Source organism: Theobroma cacao, chromosome 1 (assembly GCF_053813885.1).
Source record: "Theobroma cacao isolate CCN51 chromosome 1, ASM5381388v1, whole genome shotgun sequence".
NCBI lineage: Eukaryota > Viridiplantae > Streptophyta > Magnoliopsida > Malvales > Malvaceae > Theobroma > Theobroma cacao.
Window position 1 is genome coordinate 42490697 of NC_142639.1, and position 19997 is coordinate 42510693.

Here is a 19997-nt window from a genome sequence, read left to right on the forward strand (position 1 = left end):
TTTATTTTTTACTCTCTATTTCTGTATCACTATTCACATTTCTCTTAGAAAAAGGAACGACGATTCTTGCACCAATCCTCCCCCTCTGCGAATTGACTGAAGTGCCTCTTGCTGAAACTGAAATACATACGTACAAGAAATCTCCGGCTGTGCTAATCTCCACTTTTTTCATGTTTATTCCCAGACGTCCAGATTTATGGAAACGCTGGTATATAAATTTTTGAGTCTAAAAGAAAGCGAAAAGGAATTCAGAGGATAAAAAAAGGGTAATGAAGAACCAAGAAATTAAGATAAAGACGAAAAAGAAATGAAGATTCTGAGATGGCAAGGAGAAATGCAGCAAACGACAGGGCTTGAAGTGTAAAATGTGGTGATGGTGAAAAAGAAAAACTGCCCAAAATTTCTTATGTGTGGCTTTGGGTAGATTTTGAAAGAGAGAGGCCGAGGCCCTAAGTGTCGGCAGTTATTCAACTTGGAAATCAAGGAAAGGGAAGGAAGAAATATTATCCATCAAGCCCTCTAGATCCCATTCTCCCATTCTTAAGTTTTCTCCTTGCCAATGATGATTTTCTAACCCAAACATGTCCCCTACTTTAAAGCTCTGATCAGTGTTGTTGAAGCAAGTATTATTGTAGTGGTTGTTATTGCTTTTCATATCAATGCTGCCATTGGCAGCATTATTCTCTTCAATGCTTCTACTCTCAAGTGGAGGAAGAGAAAAGTCCCCTTCCAACCCTATTTTATTCGCAGGCTCTAAAACCCCATAATCCCCGTAAAATCCTTGTCCCATACCACCTTGCGTTAAGCACGCGGGCACATCGAACAAACACGGTGCACCTGTCATGTCGTAACGGTTATTGAGCAGAGGAAACGGATCGAATTGGTTGCCCGTAACAATTGGTTGCATGGATGTTGATGATGAGGAAGATGAGTCCATGCATAAGGTCATGATGTCATGTTCATGCACAGGGAAAATCCCTCCTACACCATGATCTCTGAGCTCCGATGAATCACTGTTGTTGGGTGATGAGGATGTGGAGGTGTTGTTTTTCAATCTTTTCTTTATCGTGGAGTTCCAGAAATTCTTTATTTCATTATCTGTCCTTCCTGGAAGACGAGCCGCGATTTGAGACCACCTAAAACATTTGAAACCAATGAAAAAATAAGACATATATACGTCTGTATATAACCGACATAGTAGCAGAAAAACAAATTCAGCAGAGACGTTAAACTGTGTTCCATTTTTTTTCTTTTCCTTTTCGGATGCATGCTTTGCATGGATGCTTAAGCTCTAAAACGGAAATGATGTATGCATATAATTGTGACCAAAAGAGAAGGGTTTGAAGGAAAAAAGAGGAGATGAGTGAGATCATGGAGGATTGTTAAGGCGACTCATTTTTCTTGCCTGCTATAAGCTCTTCTTCTGTTAGATTTAGAGCATTTCAAAATAAGCGTGATTGGCTCATTCAGGAAATTAATATGGGTGGGGTACATGGTGGGTGGCCGGGGATTGTCAAATGCAAGGCCACAGAAGAGGATTCCTTTGGTATTAATGAGCATTGAATTTTTCTGAAGTTCTAGATTACATGTCCGGAGCCAAGTAGAAGCAATAATCAAATTATATCTGCAATGAGAGGACAATTGCTGGAAGCATTGTTCAAGAAGAGAATTAGAAACTTTAAAAAGAACAAAGCTTGAACCAGAAAAGATTAAAATCTTATGACTGGGTTCAAATCCAGCCTGAATTCAATAGATCAGAAGCACCATATTCAAGGGATTAATAATTTATAAGATTGGGCAGCCGTTAACTTGCTTAGAATAGCCAGACCAAAGATCATATAGTTACAAATGGAACGAAATACTTCTGAATAATGCAAATTCCACATTGTTAGAGAGTTTAAACTGAGAATGTTTCACAATGTAGTATATGATATTGGCATTTGCACATTAACAATATTACGAGTTTCTTTTGCTTCTAAGCGTTGAACATGTTTGCAAAAAGATAAAAAACCTGATTTTATCATTCACTATATGTTATGACATGATCTCTCTATTGGACTCCAAATAAGCACTAGGTAAATGCCAAGAAGAAAAGATTATAGTACACTTACGGTTTGCATATTATATGACTGTAATTTCACTAATTTTTCTTCTTGATTGAGCCATAGAAGAGAGATAGATATAAAAATCGAACCTGTTGCCAAGGATGGAATGCAAATGTATGATAAGCTCTTCCTCTTGAGGAGAGAAGGCGCCACGCTTAAGATCAGGTCTCAAGTAATTAATCCAACGAAGACGACAACTCTTGCCACACCGCTGGAGACCAGCATTCCTGGCAATGTCACTCCAACAGCCTTGTCCATTGGTTAACATGTACTTCATGAGTTTCTCATCCTCTTCTGGTGACCACAATCCCTTCCTCAGCTTGATCTTGTTATTGTTAACTCTGTCCTTTCCCATATTTTGATCAGGCTTCCTCATTGCTGTTGGGTCTCGATCTGATCTAGTGGAGCCTTTCTCTTTTTAACTGGTTTGATGGAGATAAGAGAAAGCTATATAGGTAAATGATGGCTGTATCAGAGAGAGAGAGAGAGAGAAGGCTTCATGGGGTGGTAATGGTGATGATGATGGTGATGGTTGTGGGGTTTGCTTTAAAATATGAATATGAACATGTATGAGAGGAATGCATTTGGAGAGAGTGTTTGTTGGTTGATGGGTAGAGTGGAAAACGGATTGGAGGGGGACCTCCCTCGACCCTCACAGGATGAGAGAGAGAGAGGGATGGTTGGTCGTCTTGTCTTTGACTCTATCTTGTCTTTTTCGATGCATTTTTCTTCACTCACAAGGTAATCATCATATGTGTACGAGACACAAACCAGTTTGCTTCCACTTCACATAATGCTCCTTCGCTCTCTCTCAACCCACACGTGTATTTGAAGGATAAGCCTATGCCCTAGAGAGAGAGAGAGAGAAAAAGAGAGCCTGCAGAGATCAGAGACAGAACACAAAAAAAATAGAACTTTTAGTATGCCTTTTAGGTTCTGGTCTCCCACATATGTTATCGTTGCTTCCAGATGAGAAACGTGAACAATATTTTGTAGGCTGCAGCATGCGCCCCGGATGGTCTGCAACATGAAATCAGGAGCCTAACACGCCTCTCAACTATCAAGGAAAAAGGAAACATGAACCTGGACTTAACTGCTGTCTACACCCCCACACCCCCAGTTACCCCCCGCCCCCTTCTATTGGTCTAAAAGCATTCTTTCCCTTAAAGGCATCATGCTGTTAAGAGTAATTCATTACTAAAAATTTTGTATAACAATATGGAATTAATAGAATATGTAAAGCATGTGAAATGATTATCAGGCCCTGATTTCATCAAACTGGAAAGATTTCATTTAGCTGAATATCAAAATGCCCTCATTAATCTTGTTGGAAACAGAAGGCACTTCATTTGGAAAATTGGGTAGTTGCCTTCCCTAAATTAAGTAAAATCATTTTCCCTTGCACTCAAAAAGATATTTCTCAAGTGGTATCACCATTTGCAGATATATCGAAGCGTATGAGAGTTGTTTCTTCACCTTAAACCAGTGCTTGCTTTTCCTTTCCAAAAACAATTTTCTTTTATAACTTCATCAGTCACAGCAATCTACCTACATATGACCCATCTATGAGTTACTCACCAGCTGAATCTATCCAGCAATTGCTGCTAGTTTTGTTTCATATACAGATGATTTTGACAGCCAGTCCCTGAACCAAGGGTTAACTACAAACTACTTGTTTAATTTGTTAATAAGGTTTCACTTGATCAAAGCCAAAAATCAACGACAATCTACATGGGCCATCTCAAGGTATCTTAGATATTACAGGTTAATATACCCCACAAACTTTCCTTGTCTTATCGTGTTGTCAGGTTTATCTTTCTCTCTGATGCCCTTTCCTTACCTAATTCCTCACCGTGCATGCCAGAGAAATTTTCATGTATAATATATAAAAAGAAACTACAGAGAAACTCCGGGTCATTCGTTTCCGCCCAAATCTATCTTAATGAGAGTCTTAGTCAAAATCTTCAAGTATACAAGAGCAATATACAGTTATCCATATAATGCTGTGTATATTTTGACAGCGACTGCCACAATACCTGGCAAAAAGTGAGTGGAAAACTCTCAAGCTACTCAAATGTTTCGAAAGTATTCTCTTTATCAACAGCTGTCCAGTAAAAATCTGTTCCATGCTTGTAAGGCTGTCCCAAGCAACAAACTACTTGGTTAAAAAGACAAGAAAAAACACCTAGCCCCCCGTCTTGCTGCTACACATTGGACTAATATATATATATATATATATATTGCTGTTTAAATTAAAAATCTGTCTTGAAAAATGATTGTACGTACGAACAAGTGATATTCATTGGTCTAGCAATGCGAGGAAATCATAGCCTGAAAAATTAAGTGAACAACTAGCTAGAATAAACCGTATAGGGAAAAGAGGAAAGAATTAGTCAGTACTAGTTTGTAAGCTTTGTACAGAAAAGTGGACACCATTATTCAGTCTCTCAGCTTTTGTTGGTTTAGATTGAGTGGGACACAGGAACAATCAAAAGCATAAGAGCCAAAAGAACAACAGGAATGAGAGACATCCGTGAATGAAAGCTGACAACCACCGGTCCGTCGTGGCTCATGTCTTACTAATGCCGATACATCTTCCTCTTCTCAGCTGCATCTCATCCAACTACCTATGTACTCAAAGAAACAAACCATCTTAAGCTCGCTGGAACCCTCCAGCGCGCCCCCCCCCCCCCCCCCCCCCCCCCCCCCACCCCCCACCGTTGGCCATCGGACTCGCCTTCATCTGCTGTCGCAAGCCTTACGCAGATGCCTCAATGATGTGTCCTCTGCAAAATGGCCCTATGTATATACTCCTCTTTGATCTAAAATCTTGTTGCTTCTAAATTCCTCTTAGGATTGCACCTTTTCTATATTTGCTTCTTTATGGGACCTCGGGCTTCGTCACTGCTTTATATGGTAATTAACCATCGGAGGTTCATGAAAGAACTTTGCACAAAAATTAATGTGCTAGGCTTCATCAAACAACTTTGCAGCTTGAAGGCTTTCGCTGTAATAAAACAGAGGATAATTTGAAGTGCTAGTAATCAAGAGAGCGTTTAACTCATAATTAAAACTCATAAATATTAGGATTGTTTATATATATATATATATATATATAATATATGCACCTGAGCCCGTGTTGTATGCATATAAATGGAGAATACCACAAGGCGTGGACAAATAGTTACAACTAATTTAGATGAGAGATCTTTCAACAATTAAAATGGTGCTTTATTTCTTCTACTTCCTCGTGACGTATGCTAGAGACGCTGGTGGCAGCGTTTTGGGTAGGACAAGCAAGGATTGGGAGGTCGATGAATGGAGAACCAGAGAGCTAGTTAGTGGAGGACTTTTCTATTTTGGGGGAATTGTCGCCACCCTTTGAAATGCATTGGGCTTTTGCTTGTATGGTGTACAAATATGTACTTCTACTCGTTCATTAATTCTGGCCCGCTAACTTGCTTTTCCAATGGCCTTGTTCGTAGGAAACCATCTCATGCTTACAACTTAATGAGTAAAACTAATAAATAATTAAAGATGGCAATATATGATAGAAAAGAGACATTCATCTATATTCAAAAACAGCATTTGATGTCCAGGCAAGTAACATTTAAGATGTCCCTGAACAAATTATGATCTTCAAAGGTGAAGTGGCCACAAAAACCCCATACAAAAGGTAGAAAGTTTACCAGTGACTTCCCCAAATATATGCCAAGAAGGTCGCTTTTATTGTGAATGGATGTATTCCATCATATGAAAAGGCAAAGTACAAGAAAACAGAGGCAAACAAGACCACAATGATTCTTTGCCCTTCTTGACTAACAAATTGGTGCAGAAGGAACCTAAAAAGGGTCAGCTAGGGATAATGACATCTTTCAGAGGGTACCAAAGTTGATAGGCTCGCGCAAGAACCTCTCCATCTGTTGCGCCCTAGTCTTAATGGACATGTCAAACACCTTTTGCGAAAACTCTACCACAAGCCCACCAAGAATACTAGGATCAATCTGGCACAGACGGGAGAAAATTTAGAAATACAGAGTAAAACAAGCAGTAAACTTGAATAATATACACAACAGATGAAACTCCATACCTTCTGTTCCAGCTTCACCTGCTTCCCCTGTCCAATTATTTCCTGCAAGGTCTCCTTCAGTTCTTTCTCCTCCTCTGGGGGAAGGGGCTGGTACAAAATGACAACCATCAAGATGAGACAGTGAAGGATAATGAACACAGAATAGGTGTATAGAAAGATTACTTCCAAATTCTTTGAGCCTAAACACTTAGCATCAGCCAAGTAGACACTAGTAAAATATTTGATATCACGAGCATCAGGTCCTTATGGTATTAGGTTAAAAAAAAAAAAAACTTTATAATCACAAAGTATTCAAGAGAAGAACAGTGCCAATATATTAAATAAACCATTGAAACAAAATTTCATGTATCTGCCTAACTGCATTGCAGTGTTCGACTATATTCTTTTCCTTCAAAGGGATAAAAGAAAGGCTATATTTGAATTTCAACTTTATATGAACATAAATTTTTCAAAGGGTGATAAAAGTAACTTAAAACTTTACAATTACAGAGTAAACTTACAATAACAGTTGTTACAATGGCTTTCACTTCTCCCTTATGAGCCATGGTCAACTCCACAAATCTCTTTGCAATGCTCTCTATGTACCTTAGCCTTCCATTCTCAGCCAATACAACTAGCATAGATAAATATAAAAATAAAAAAAAATTAGAGAAGTATTTAATCCTTAAACACAACAATTAGAAGCTATAAATAAAACAGAAGTGGTGACAAGAAAATTATGCAAGTAAGTCCGGCAGCACTACAGGCCAACATACAACAAACAAAGTCCGGGCTAAAGACATAAAACATGCGATAGATATCATACAAAGAGTACAGACCACCGCAACTATGATTTGCAAATTATAGCAGAGGGCAAAAATGCTATATTGAAACCCATTGAAATCAGAAAGAGATTTTATAGACAAAAAAAACATACAGAATAAGACCAGATCAACAGCTGGAAAAAACAATAACAAAAATATAATCATGGGTGAAAACAAGAAGTGCACCACATTTAGTCTGTAATGATAATAAGACCATGTTTGGTCTACAACCATAAGAATGTCCGATAAGTCAAAAATAATTGAAATAGATTACAAGAATTGAAATGAGAGATATTTAAGACATCATTTGGCTAACCCTAAGAAGCAGAAGCTCAATAACGAATCAAGTGAAGCACAGGGCCAACAACCTATCCACAACATCCCAAGCTAAAAATCTCACATGAAACTTTTAAACAAGTAGCTAGCTAACCACATCCAGGAAGATTACTAACTCATCATACAATTCCAAAAATTCTTTTAACCACGCCTTAATCATCCTATGGTTTCATATGTCAATGCTACCATCCTCCATGTCCTGCATCAGTTTAAGATGCAAAAGTAGCTACTCCAGACCATAATTCCATGAAACTATCAAGCTTTCTATCCACCGTATAATTCACAAGGCATATTGTTATACAAAGCAGTAAAATTTCTTCATGAATTCAATTCTTCACATGAACATAACATACCTATGGTCATTGAGAAGAAACAAGAAAAGAAAGCCTTACACATAGTCTCAATTTCTCATTTCACCACAACCAAGAAAGATTGAACTTCATACAAAAGCCAGCAACAGCTCTAAATAATTTATATAATTCAAGTAAAACTTGCTCGACAAATTTTCCAGTTTTTCATACCCAAGAAGTTCTTTGTAACATCTGAAAATTTAGCTTGACCACATATTTCATTAATGGCTTCAACTCTTGTCTCTGCAGGTACTGACAAGTCCTTGGTGAATTGAGAAAACGTTGGACTATTCTTTGAAGCCTCAACAAGATTAAGAAGTTCAGACTCAACCTTGTTCAGAGCATTTCCTTTTACTGCTGCAAGGTAAAGTGCAGAGGCATAGTTTCCTGATCCCCCAAACAAAGCCAGAGGCACCTAAAATGCCATTAAGAACCAACAGAGCAGAATTAAAACACATATATGAAACTAATTTCACAGCCTTACTGCCTCTCTATCCCTGGAAATGTAAAGCACACACTTCACCTTAACAACAGGAAGTTTTTTTAAGTTAAAAGTAATCCAGCTACCTTAACTTTCACTTCCTTTTTGGGGGAAGCAGTTGAATAATTCTTCGACAGCTGAAAGAAACACAATGGGAGAAATCAAGACAGACAGAGAGTCAAAAATCAAAATTGAGCTTAAAAATATCACGGTTGTAAAATGAAGAGGAAAACGAATTAGAAGTTAGAACCGTAAGCTTCGCACAATTCCTAAGCACCCAAATTTTTCTCCTTTTGCAAAAAGAGCTATTCTCCACTTTCTCTCATTGCGAATAGATATACGCAACACAATTGAAAACAAAAACAGTACCACAAAAAACAAAGGCAAAGCAAATAAAGAGAATCACATTTCTAATGGAGATAACCAGATGATACTGCTTTGTGAAGCGATTATCGTTACCTCGGCGCAAAGTAGGGTTTGGTGAAGATTGGATCTGTGAGCGGAAAGAGAATCGGCTCCCAAAAGCCTGTTAAAGAGAGGGAGACTCGATCTGATGCGCCCTGCCATCGCCATTTTTCACAACAAAACAACCCTAATCCTTGCGTTTGATTTTTGGAAGATCGCTTCTGAAAATGGAGGACGAATCGGTTTGAGTTTTCTTCTGGCAGGAGTCGGGAGTCGGGAGTCGGGAGAGGGAATTTGAGGGTTGCAGTCGCGTTCTCCAACATTTGATGTTGCTGGGCTGGGTTTGTGAGGAGGTTATGGGCCCTCGTCTCATCTGACCCTGAGCAATCTGCCCGGAGCCTAGCTTGGAGCAGTCACCAGTGTGGATCCAGATCGGCCCATTTCGGAACTCTGGCGGTAGGCAGGCTGTCTAGCATTTTGTTGAGCGTGGGCCCCTTCCCTATCAGCCATTTAAAGATACTGGAGACACGTGTACTCGGCTGCACCACAATTTGGAGTCCAAATTTTTAAGTAATCATTATCCAAAATACGTTTTTTGGTCATACACGTGACTAGCATGCCATCCAAAGTAACCGCTGGGTGCAATGAAAAAAATAAAATGAAAATTAAATTTTAATACAAACTATTTTTAAAACTAAATTTTTTGTTTTAATTTGCATAAAAATTTATAAAAAAAAAAAAAAAAAGAGATGAAGGTAGTATATTTTTAATCATACTCATAACTCACCCACTATCCAAATAAACCTCTAGGTGCAATGAAAAGAAAAGGCAAAAAAAAATTGTGTATTAATCAGATTTATAGACGGAAAAATCATTTTTATTTTCAAAAAAAAAAGAAGTAGATCTAGCTTTAATTTCTAAAACATAGTCTTTATAAATAAAGTGATTAGGGGGTGGCGTTTGAAAGATAAGAAGGGACTTCCAAAAGCTCAGTGGTAATAAAATGAGTAATTGTGACAAATTCAAATTAATTTGTTTTGTTGTCATTTAAAGCTATAATAATAGTCTACATTTTTAGTTCAAAACCTTTGAATTCATAAGTATGACTCAAGTCGAATATAATTTAATTAAATTTAATAATAAAATTGATCGAATGTGTGTATATATATATATATCTATGTATGACTATGAATATGGGGTAGATGAATTCTATATATTTCTACCGAACGTGATATCCCTGCCCTTGCACGTGAATTTCATATGCTAAGTAATGTTACCTTATAATATGTTATCATCATTAATCCTTTTTTTTTCTTCGAATGAAACCAAGACACTAGTAGTAACGGGTAATTACAAGTAAAACGGGAAGATAATAAATGAAAACAGGGGTCAAAGCTCTCGGCCACGATTAGGAACCCCACATGCATCTCCAAGTCCAACGACCAGTCTCGTACCTAAACAAAGCTGTGCATAACTCCTTATTTCTTCAGATTTCCAGAACTTCCTCTCTTTCTCTTTCTTCCATCTAACCTTAGACAACACCTTTATATCTCCAATCTTCGACATCATCAAGAAGTATTTCGTGTCTTCCTTCTGTTCTTCACCTGTCTCTCAACCAACAAACCCTTTGAAGACTCTGCATCTCCATAACTTCAGAGCCCAAGAAGTTTGAGTTTTTGAGACTTTTTGATTCTGGCCTTTTTTGGGTTTGCATAGTTTTGAACCACGAACGTGATGTTGCAGCTGTTCTTCACAATTGCTTTCTCTGCGGCGCCTTTGACTCTGTATGTTCCTCCTATTAGAAGCTTGAATCTCTTTGTAGAGACCATGGAGGATCTGGTAAGGGAATCGAGGGTTTATACCAACAGGCTCTACCCTCGTGCGCGGCTCGTCTGGTCTAGGATCTTGGATTGCATGCTTTGCAACTTGAGGTTAGATTAGATTAGATTGTCTCAAGTGATCTTAGCTTCAATCATCAGATCTTAATGTACATATATTTGTCTTCTTTTGTTTTTGTTTTTGTTTAAACCTCTGTTTCTTTTCTTTTCCCTTGCTGATAATAAGGCAAGGTAGAGAATAAGTCAAAAACATTCTTTTGTGTTTCTTAGTATATCGTTGCGGGATTGAATTCAACCGTAAGTTGTGAGTGTTGTTTGAAGTTCATGTATACGATCTGTATTCATTACTCTTCTTGTAGTCTTTGTTGAATCTTATGGGGCTGGAATCCATGTGAAAAATCAGATCAGGGTTTTTTGATGTAGGAGATCAGCTTGGAAACTTGGTTCTGTTTTTTGACTTTTCTGAACCAGACACACCGTGCCAACTGTTCACTGCATTACAGTACTAATGTCAGAAGTAGAATTCAGAACCTCATCAACTTTCATAGGTATCTCATATTTATGTTTGCAGAGTTTGGCAGTTTGTTTCTTGGGTGTTGTTGCTCATTCCTATCCAAGAATTAGATAAACATCATTTGGGAAATTGTCTTTATGTTGCTAAACATGGGGGGCAAAAGGAGGAGAGAAAGACAAAATGAAAAAAGGCCCATTATTTGGCTTATGTGCCCGCTTTTGTTTCAGGCAATCCCTGCCTGCCACTCACACTCTTCAGGAGTACGAAACATTTGGCTTTAAACTTAAGGAGGTGCAATTTTTAATCAAACCATATTCCAAAAGCACATGGGAGTTTAATTTTAACACTAATCAATTAATCAAAGGGTCCCCTTTCCTAATAGGATTGAAGAAACAATCATCACCTTACACTAAGAGGGAGTTGAGGAGTATAACATCTTTATTCACTGAAAATGGATTTTCAGAGTACAATTATTAAAAAAATGCTTTAATTACACTTTGTTTTATCAAGAATCAATGAATCAGGGAACTAATAACTAAGAGCTACGGAGCTGACACTTGAATAATCAACGAAGTAAACAGAACATAGAAGCTTCAAGGTATACGGAAAGAATGAAAGAATGTATTTGAGTTTCTTGTTTGATATCGAAGTGTTCACTCAGACAGTGTGCAAGGCTTCAGGAACCAAAATACATCCAATGCTCTCGCTTGTCTTCCATCAATATGATTAGTAGGAACACTGCCAGGTTTGTCTGCTGGATCATCTTTTTTCATCTCCTTGTTTTGCTTCAGTTCTTGAAGGATCCCCCTCTCCTGATGGATGCATGAGTGAATGTAAGTGCTTACCAAAACAAGCAATCTTGTAACGAAACATAATATATAAAGTAAAATTGCCATGTAGGAAGAGACAATTTGAGGATTTGAGAAAGATGCATCTATACTACTGAACAAAGAGATGCCCTGATGTTGGTGAACAAAATGAGCAAGTTTCTCAAATTCTCTCTTTCAAGAGACAACTTTCTGTGGTGGAAGACTGAAGACTAAATGGAAAGAAGCTGCAGGTAATAGTTTACATACCATAAGTCTGGATCTGGAAGCCTTAGAAGGGGTGGTTTTCATGGGCGCATGAGGGGCAGAAAAGCACTGAGGGGAGGGTGGATTGGTCCGTATTTGCAGCACCCGTTCTTCTCCTTTGTGCTTTACATTCTCCAAGTTTAGAGAGACGGGTATGTTCTCTGCCTCATCATGTGTTCTGCACAACATGATAATCAAACTTCAGTAACCTATATAGATTCTAAATCAAATTTAACCAGTTAAAACAGAGAGGGATTAGACATACTTCTTCCTCCTTTCTTTCTCCTTAGCACTTCCATTTTCAATTCCTTCAAGTTTCTCTTTACCCAACTCAAATAGGGGCTTCCTCTCTTTCTCTTTCACGTCCAGCTCACCTAACACTTGGCCAGAAATCTCCTTCACTACTGCAGCCTCTTGACTCTTCTTCTCACTTAACTTTTCCTCATTTTCTCTCTCCCTTGCTCTGGTCGTCAATTTCTTCAATTCATTGCAAAAGTCAGTTATATGATTTAGTATATCCCTGCCAGCAAACAAATTCCTAGCTGACAAAGTACTTTTCAGCCGCGGCATCTCATCACTCTGGGAGATATCATCTATTGGTTTCTTCTTTTCACTGCTTGACTTGATTGCGGCTTTCAGAGACTTGGCTTGGTGATTTGGAGGAGTTGATAAATTCGGGTTCTGGTTTTCACCATCTTCGTTGAATGTAGGATCAATCTTTGAAAAATTTGAAGATTGAATTTGTCCTCTTCTCTTCAGTTTTGCATCTCTGAAATACAAGAAACCCCAAAATGGAAATAAGTGAAGTTTTGTTTAGAAAAACTGAATCTTGAACAAAAACTTGTTGTAATCTAAAGCTTGGATTCAATACCCTTGATTCCATTCGCGAAGTGGAAGGCTTCCACTTCCATCGCCATTAGCTGATCGTGCAAGCTTCAAAAAGATCAATAAAGCAAAGGTGAGACAAAGGGTCCATAATATTAGCATGACAGAGGATGAAGTCTCTTTTTGTCAGAGGAAAACTGAGGAGAATTCAAGAAGAACAAGAAAAGGAACTAAAACATTATTTAGTTCTAATCCCAAGAACTAAATAAGAAAAATAATACGTAGCATTATTTATGTCAAGAAAAGCAAGATCGATCTCATCCCAAGAACTAGTTGTTTCACCAAAAAACCAAGAAAGAGCAAATCTTTATCCCCATATAATCAATCTCAGGACAAGCAAGAAGAAAGCATGCCCTGCTGTATCCTACATTTTACTTGGTGAAGCTAAAGTGTTTTTGAGGCAAAAAGAAGGGTATGGAAAGCCGAGATTAAAACCTTTGAAGGTGGAGTCGTTTTAAGGAAATCCTCAGCTGTCTTTGGATGCTTACAATCTGCAATACCAAGATTAACAAAAAGTAAAAGTGTTACATGAGAACGTAAGGGGAGAGAGGAATTTATGCAATGCATTCATTGAGAGGAGAAAAAAAAAAGGTTTTACCAGGTCTGCAGAACCAGGCTTCATCGTCAATGGAGTCTTCAACGGCCAAAAAATCAACCCATTTGGGTGCACTTATGTGCTCATAAACACAGTCCTCAACAAATCTGGAGTCTATTCTCTTCCAATCGATTTTTGCTGGCTCCATAGAGAATTAAAGAGAGAGAGAAACACTTGGGATTTGAGAGAGTGCTAGAATTAGAAAGAGAGAGAGAGGAGGAGGCAGAAATGGAGAAAGGTTTCAGGACAGAGAGAGAGAGAGAGGGAAGGACTGGAGGGAGATCTAAGTAACGGTCAGTGGGCAGAGAGACAAAGAGGGAGTGAACGTTAGTGGGCCTTTTTAGAATTCCATCTGACCGTTGGGGACTTTATAATATTAGTTTACTTGGTCTTCTTTTTCTTTTTAGTCTAAGCCTCTTAGCCTTCGTGTTTGTTTTGTCACGTGGTTCCCTTCCTTTGTTGGATCCCACCACGACAACGTGGAGTCTAACTCAAGGGAAAAACTGCTGTTGGGCAAAACGAATCCGAATCCTTGATTTTAACTTTTAACTCGTTACATGCAATGAAAGAAAACCATCGACAGTCCCATCGTGTTTGTTTAAGGTCGAATTCGGACATGAGCAAACAGAATCCAGCTCTGATCATTGGTCGGATTTGGTGGTGCAAACAACAGCGGCGCTTGCCCTTGATCACATTGGGTGGTGCAACCAACAGCTTCTTTCACTTTCACCCACCCCCTTTTCTCTCCTCAATAGATGTTTTTGCTGTTAAGGGATTGCGTTTGAGCCATAAACACGTTTTGACATCACAAAGACAATGCTAAATGGATTCTAAATCATTAGTAATCAACTCTTGATTACTGCATACTGCAACTTCATCCAACCATATTTCTTACTATGGAAACTCAGGAAATATGGCTTTTTCTTTTACTGAAAAAAGATTTATATAAAGAACAAGAAAAATGTCCTTCACTAGCCCTATGTGTACAGGGAAAAATGGAAAGGAACAGAACGTAGCTAAATGACAGGTATAAAAAAGAAGATGTCGAGCCATGTTACTCTAAAACTTGCTAATTTCGATGTCTTAATGCCTTGATTCCTCGCCAAATACTTCATTGTTGCAGACCGGGCATATCTAACGAAACACGATTTAGATCAGCAGTATGTCAGAGGCACTAAATCAAAGCCTGTAGATGTTAAAAAATTCTTTCAGCTTTGTAGAAACCATTAACTGACCTTGTTGATACTAAGCCATTTGGTGATGCATTGTGAGTGGTAGACGTGCTTGCATGGCAATTTCATCTGCTGCTCCCCTCTTTTGTACCTCATCTGGCAGATCACACATCTGTTTCACAAGTAAAAGCAAAATGATCACGTGAAGATGTTGAAAAGCTAAGAATATGAGCAGTTAAAATGAGGAAAAGGCCAAATTATCCTAAGAAGAGAGAGGAGGAGGGGGGACTAACATCTAATAGCAGACAAAAGAAAGTAGAAGCGTTTAACCAACTAAAACTGCAAATTAGGACTAAAAGGTATCTCCATCAACTCCCTACAAATAACTAGTGGTAAAGGAGACTGTTAGTGAAAACCAAAACTTTATGAGCAATTGAAAGAAAATCCTGGAGATAGTAGGAAATGGCATGTTTTGACAAAATCTCTACAAAATGAATTCAACTGCAATATTTAACTTGTGGTTTGCTTGCATGCTAAAGGTAATTTTCAGACACTGCAAACGCTACCGGCCAACCAATGATTCTCAGATGTTTTGACAATTGCAATTCAGAGACTCAGCATTAACAAGCATCGCAACAGCTATTGTCCTGTACACGTACATGTCTCAAACAGGGCATTCATCAGCTACAAAACAGTGCCAGTTGAAACTGTACCTAGTGCCTTTCGCACATATTCCAAGGTAAAAACTAAACTGCTTCGATGTAGTCTAGTATGATGTACAAGACTAGAAGATAAAGCACAAAAGTTGAAAAGGGGAAAGAGGTAATAGAAAGGACATATGTCCAAAGATCCATTGCTACCTAGAAGGACCAATTTTCCATCATTTATTGCAACATGTAAGTAGATTACAAACCAGTATTATATAAAACCATAAACAGGAAATGATGGAGGGATAAGTAGGGACCATAAGAAATGCTTGTTTCAGGAAAAGTCTCTTCTCTTGCATCTAAAATTCCAAGGTGAAGGATGAGAACAGTGAACATTTAATCTGTTTAAAGTGATTCCCCACAATTTCTGGTGGAAACATATGCAATGCATAGGCATGTCAATTTTGCCTAGAAAATTTGTCAAAAACAAAATTTACCTAGTAAAAGAATTTTTAAATAAGATAATTTAGTATGAATGCTTGAGACAAAGGCCACGAAAGCAAATAATAAAAGTCTGGAGACACAATGGCAGGTTAACAGCCATAGTTTAATAAAAGCAGGCACTGTCAAACAAAGCACATACAAGTAAAAGATTTACCTCTCTCTTTTCGTTGAGAAGAAGCTTCCAAACTTGCATTTTGAGGTTGGAAGCAAATCAATAAGCTCCTGGGATAGACCCCGACTTTGGCTTCCAATTGTCTCGCCTAAGTCAAGCAATTCCTGTCATACAAAAATTATGTAGCTAATCAATAACATCTATGCAAGCTTTGACTCAAGTAATTACTGATTCCATAATTGTTCCCAGTTCCCATCATAGAACCAATCAAGTGCATAGGCACGTGCAGTAGCACCACATGTGATTAATACCTAATATTCTCTCTTAAATTGAATTGATTATACAATCACTAGAGGTTTATTTATGATATTAGGGCAAGATCCTACAATTCAGCTTCTAGCCCTGAATTCATTTAATTTGAAAAAGGTATGTATGCAGTCATCTTTTAGAAAGTGCAAATGCATGTATTTTAAACAATAAAGCACGATTAGCTGCAAAGGCAAACCTCATAGGTCATGTTATCTGGATCAATATTGTCTTGCCAAACAACCTGTGACAATATAATGCAGATCATCTTTGATCAGTAAATAATATAGATTCTAGGCTTTAATGTTTGCAACCACAGTTAAAACCGTATAATATGCAAAATCGAGAACAAAAAATTTAACCAAAGTTCTTCAAATGTGGATCAAAGTTGAGAGAAACAGCCAGTAAAGTACAATTATATGACAGGTATGGCTCAAAAAGGGAGAATAAATACAGGTGTATTTAGTAAAGTATATAAGCTAATTGCCCCCGCATATGTATCCATGGCAGTGATGCTTGCATTTACACTGCCCACTCTTCATCATAATAGAAAATTCTGTCCACTTATAAAAGGTTTGGAGTACTTCCTATGGGAATAAATTAATAACAAAGATGAAATTTTGATCAGGGCAATTGTTGGACTTCATTTCATCCTCCAGAAGTTGGCACTTTGTTTGTGATTGTACAATGTGGCTTTCAACTGGGAGTCTAGGTCAGATACATGAGAACAAAATGCACAAGCACATGCAAGAAAAAACTGAGTAACATCTGAAAAAAGAAAGATCATACCTGAGAATTACTATTGCTTTGATGATTTGTAATACCTAGAAAAAGAACAACAAATCTTTAGAACTAGAAATGTAGGTAAAGAGGGAAGATTGCTGAAATATATTGTCACAGAAATTTATGGAAACAGACTCACTCAAGAATCCAAAGAATCATGAACAGAATAAAGTCTTGTACATCATTTGTAACAAGAGGCTCTTTTGTTTCTTTAAAACAAAACAGTCAATAAACTACATAGATGCCAGGATAAATTATCTTTTTGTAATTCCAACAAGCTAGCAAATATCAGATTGGTCGAACTTTAAACATAAGGACAAAAATAGACATCTAGTTCTAACAAGTATATTGAAACTGTTAAGATCAAAACATATTTTTAACTAACATTCTTCAGGTATAGCATGGATGCCCACAACTGCTTCTCCTCCAGGCTGCATGTCTATGGTTGCAGGCTCTTCAGAGTTCAGCGTTGATGGGTAGTCCCAAGTCCTCCTGCTGACATCCATTCTTGGCAAATGATCACTTACTTCATATGGACTGTAAAAGGTACTCTCCGGACCAGAAAATCCAAATTTGTATGCATTCATACTCATTGACCAGTATATGTTTTCCTGGACAGAGAAAGATTAAATACTATCACATTCATGCAAAAAACTATGACTAGGGACTAAAGGTTAATCCTATTCATAGTCTAACTCTAATTAACTAACATTACTATAGTATAACACTTAACTAGATATTGTAGTCTAACTAAGCAATGGTATTGTATTATAACTCTAACTAAATAATTTATATAATTATCTTAACAAAAGGAACAGTGAATGCATAATTAGAAGATAAATACAGTATGCTTTGCTATGTAAAAGCTTCCACTTTCAGCCAATTCATAGCAATGTTGTATGTTAGTACATAAATCCATAAGAAACGACAGAGGAAGACAAGTTCATTTAATATTGGAAACAACTGAAATCCCATCGATCCCATAAATCCTCAATCATATTGATGTGTAGAATTTTCATACAAAATGTTACTATAAAAAAAAAAAGAAAAAAGATAATCTTTCCTCAGGTTAATATATTAAAAAAGGGTACATAAATGCACCAGTGAGAAAATCCATATCCTCCATTCATGAAAAGCATGGGTCTAACAGCATCACACCTAAGCATTGCCTAAGGCATGAACAACCTAATCAAAAATCAATTCTACAATTTATTGCTGAAAATTTTCCTCTTTTTTCTTTTGCCATTAAATAAAAGATTAAACACTGAAAAATACCTGATCCTGCATCGGTACAGTGTGAGTGTAATTTACAGGGACATGTGTAAGACCTTCGAAAAAGTCCATAAAGCTTTCAGTAGCAGTGTAAGGAAAGCCCGTGTCAATGTAATGCACCTCCATTTGCCTATTCCCATTCATGTTTAACCTCTACTCCAACTCCACTTCTGTAAGCTGCAATCAAGCACTACATTAATATCATAGAATCAAAGATTCAAGGTTTTTCCATTTTTTTCCCTTCCAAAAGGTTAACTTTCAACTTAAAATTATAGAATAACTTAACATAAATATTACTATTTTCTTACTTGAGCAGAGTTTGGATTTCATTTAATATTCGTCCAAGCCAATTTTAGCGGTTCTGCAACAAATGATATCAACAAAAAATCGAATCTGGTTAATGTGACTCCCCTTCCTGAATAATTTCAATGTAATTATCAGCTAAATTTTCAAAATTAGGCACAAAATCGTTGAACTCACAGAAATCAAAGCAGCATGAATCACAGCTCCCCGTCATCAAGCTGCAAAAATTTTAAAAACATCTCACCCAAAAAAATTTATAGCTTCTCTTATTTTCTTGAGTCAGCTCAGCATCCAAACAAAGTTTAATTCTTCCTAATCTTTTACCTGGCTTGGCAACATGTTCTTCACATTTTCATACTAAAACTCCAAGCGCAACTGAAGGGGGAAGAAATAAGAAGAGAAAACAAAGGCACCGTCAGCATCAAGATCACTCCAAGTAATAAAAAAATGAAGCTACAAAATCACAAAAAGAAAAAAAAAAAATTTGGTAGTTAAAAACATAAGCAGAGAGGTTAGGGAGATGTTTTGAGCAAAAACTTGAAAGTATTCAAAAAAAGACTGTAACTTGCTCCAATGAGTGATTACATTATCAACGTTGACAGCAAAAATTCTGGGTTTTGATTGATAATCAGACTGAAATTACCAACTTTAAAAAAAAAAAAAAAGGAAAATTGAGAGAAAGGAAGAAAGAAGTAAGAAGAGAGAAAAGCAGAAGAGACAACGAAGCTTGAGAAGAAGGCTTTGTTTTGTTTGAAGAAAGAGAGACAGAGAGAGCATTGAAAGGTGAAAGCGAAAGCAGGGATGGGATTTCACTCTCCCAGTCTCCCTCTCTGTCCCCGTTTATGGCGCTTTTGTCTTGCGTTTATCGACACGTTTTGATCTTACAAAATGTAATCCTCTACGACGACGTTTCAGTCCTGAATTCTGTTAAACTGAAATTCTGAATTCTGAATCCTACATATATTGTTCACCTAAAAACACTAAAGTCCAATAAAGGTTTGGTCCCCAATCCCCAACGGCAACAGCTTTAAAGCAGGAGGGCAGAGCAGCCTAGATTTAATAGTGCTGCTGCTATTACTATTTAGTATTGACGACACTTAAAAAAGAATTGATACAATGAACCAAAACAAAAGAGATGTCCTCTTTTTCTTTTTCTTTTCCTGTGGTTTGTTGAGTGATTTTCAGCAGGCCTAGGGTTTAGCTTCTCTTCAGTCTTCACTATCCATCATGATGCCATGGCTGTGAGCTAGCACATGAATGAACTTGGGGAAAGACAACCCTCTTGTTTTTTTTTTTTTTTTCCATTTTGGTAGCAAATTGTTGCAACAAATTTAGATGTGTTAAGTGTAATGCCAATATCGGTGGTGTGCCAAGGTTAGACCTTGGGTCCCTGCTGTTGGGAGCTGAGAGATAATTGTTTAGA

The 19997-nt window shown here is 37.5% G+C and overlaps 5 protein-coding genes across 6 annotated transcripts; 1 reads left to right on the forward strand and 4 right to left on the reverse strand.

Moving 5' to 3' along the window:
- Positions 1-2572, reverse strand: MYB83 (myb domain protein 83). Its single transcript, XM_007052474.3, has 2 exons — positions 2195-2572; positions 1-1136 (listed from the first exon to the last, which is right to left on the reverse strand). Exons 1-2 carry the CDS (start codon positions 2479-2481, stop codon positions 464-466), a joined length of 960 nt encoding a protein of 319 aa, XP_007052536.3. The 5' UTR covers positions 2482-2572; the 3' UTR covers positions 1-463.
- Positions 2573-5653: 3081 nt separating this feature from the next.
- ATP5 (delta subunit of Mt ATP synthase) lies at positions 5654-8869 on the reverse strand. Its single transcript, XM_007052475.3, has 6 exons — positions 8625-8869; positions 8252-8302; positions 7856-8099; positions 6696-6808; positions 6196-6282; positions 5654-6109 (listed from the first exon to the last, which is right to left on the reverse strand). The coding sequence occupies exons 1-6, from the start codon at positions 8736-8738 to the stop codon at positions 5981-5983; spliced, it is 738 nt and encodes a 245-aa protein (XP_007052537.2). The 5' UTR covers positions 8739-8869; the 3' UTR covers positions 5654-5980.
- Positions 8870-9953: 1084 nt separating this feature from the next.
- On the forward strand, positions 9954-10847 carry LOC18614631 (DIS3-exonuclease-like protein). The gene has a single exon (XM_018114337.2). It carries the CDS (start codon positions 10305-10307, stop codon positions 10509-10511), a length of 207 nt encoding a protein of 68 aa, XP_017969826.2. The 5' UTR covers positions 9954-10304; the 3' UTR covers positions 10512-10847.
- Positions 10848-11342: 495 nt separating this feature from the next.
- LOC18614632 (interferon-activable protein) lies at positions 11343-13623 on the reverse strand. Its single transcript, XM_007052477.3, has 6 exons — positions 13479-13623; positions 13316-13371; positions 12867-12928; positions 12261-12764; positions 11999-12173; positions 11343-11734 (listed from the first exon to the last, which is right to left on the reverse strand). Exons 1-6 carry the CDS (start codon positions 13621-13623, stop codon positions 11576-11578), a joined length of 1101 nt encoding a protein of 366 aa, XP_007052539.3. The 3' UTR covers positions 11343-11575.
- On the reverse strand, positions 13608-19436 carry BB (RING/U-box superfamily protein). 2 transcript variants are annotated; one of them, XM_007052478.3, is made up of 11 exons: positions 19160-19436; positions 18899-18949; positions 18752-18792; positions 18580-18632; positions 18275-18448; positions 17385-17610; positions 17006-17040; positions 16416-16460; positions 15953-16074; positions 14711-14819; positions 13608-14609 (listed from the first exon to the last, which is right to left on the reverse strand). In XM_007052478.3, exons 5-11 carry the CDS (start codon positions 18413-18415, stop codon positions 14559-14561), a joined length of 729 nt encoding a protein of 242 aa, XP_007052540.3. In that variant the 5' UTR covers positions 18416-18448; positions 18580-18632; positions 18752-18792; positions 18899-18949; positions 19160-19436; the 3' UTR covers positions 13608-14558. The 2 variants fall into 2 exon arrangements, with proteins under 2 accessions (XP_007052540.3, XP_088663902.1); XM_088807776.1 differs by lacking the exons at positions 18899-18949; positions 19160-19436 and having other exon boundaries at positions 18752-18892.
- Between the last annotated feature and the right edge of the window lie 561 nt (positions 19437-19997).

Excerpts from the sequence above, each read along its gene's own strand:
- MYB83 (XM_007052474.3), bottom strand. The coding sequence starts at position 2,481 with ATGAGGAAGCCTGATCAAAATATGGGAAAGGACAGAGTTAACAATAAC. Across the intron at positions 1,137-2,194 it reads CATTCCATCCTTGGCAACAG|GTGGTCTCAAATCGCGGCTC; the intron begins GTTCGATTTTTA and ends CAAATGTTTTAG.
- ATP5 (XM_007052475.3), bottom strand. The coding sequence starts at position 8,738 with ATGGCGATGGCAGGGCGCATCAGATCGAGTCTCCCTCTCTTTAACAGG. Across the intron at positions 8,303-8,624 it reads AAACCCTACTTTGCGCCGAG|CTGTCGAAGAATTATTCAAC; the intron begins GTAACGATAATC and ends TGTTTCTTTCAG. Across the intron at positions 6,809-7,855 it reads TGTTACAAAGAACTTCTTGG|TTGTATTGGCTGAGAATGGA; the intron begins GTATGAAAAACT and ends TATCTATGCTAG.
- LOC18614631 (XM_018114337.2), top strand. The coding sequence starts at position 10,305 with ATGTTGCAGCTGTTCTTCACAATTGCTTTCTCTGCGGCGCCTTTGACT.
- LOC18614632 (XM_007052477.3), bottom strand. The coding sequence starts at position 13,623 with ATGGAGCCAGCAAAAATCGATTGGAAGAGAATAGACTCCAGATTTGTT. Across the intron at positions 12,929-13,315 it reads AAACGACTCCACCTTCAAAG|CTTGCACGATCAGCTAATGG; the intron begins GTTTTAATCTCG and ends ATCTTTTTGAAG. Across the intron at positions 12,765-12,866 it reads CTTCGCGAATGGAATCAAGG|AGATGCAAAACTGAAGAGAA; the intron begins GTATTGAATCCA and ends CTTGTATTTCAG.
- BB (XM_007052478.3), bottom strand. The coding sequence starts at position 18,415 with ATGAATGGGAATAGGCAAATGGAGGTGCATTACATTGACACGGGCTTT. Across the intron at positions 17,611-18,274 it reads CTGTACCGATGCAGGATCAG|GAAAACATATACTGGTCAAT; the intron begins GTATTTTTCAGT and ends TTCTCTGTCCAG. Across the intron at positions 16,461-17,005 it reads AAAGCAATAGTAATTCTCAG|GTTGTTTGGCAAGACAATAT; the intron begins GTATGATCTTTC and ends ATATTGTCACAG.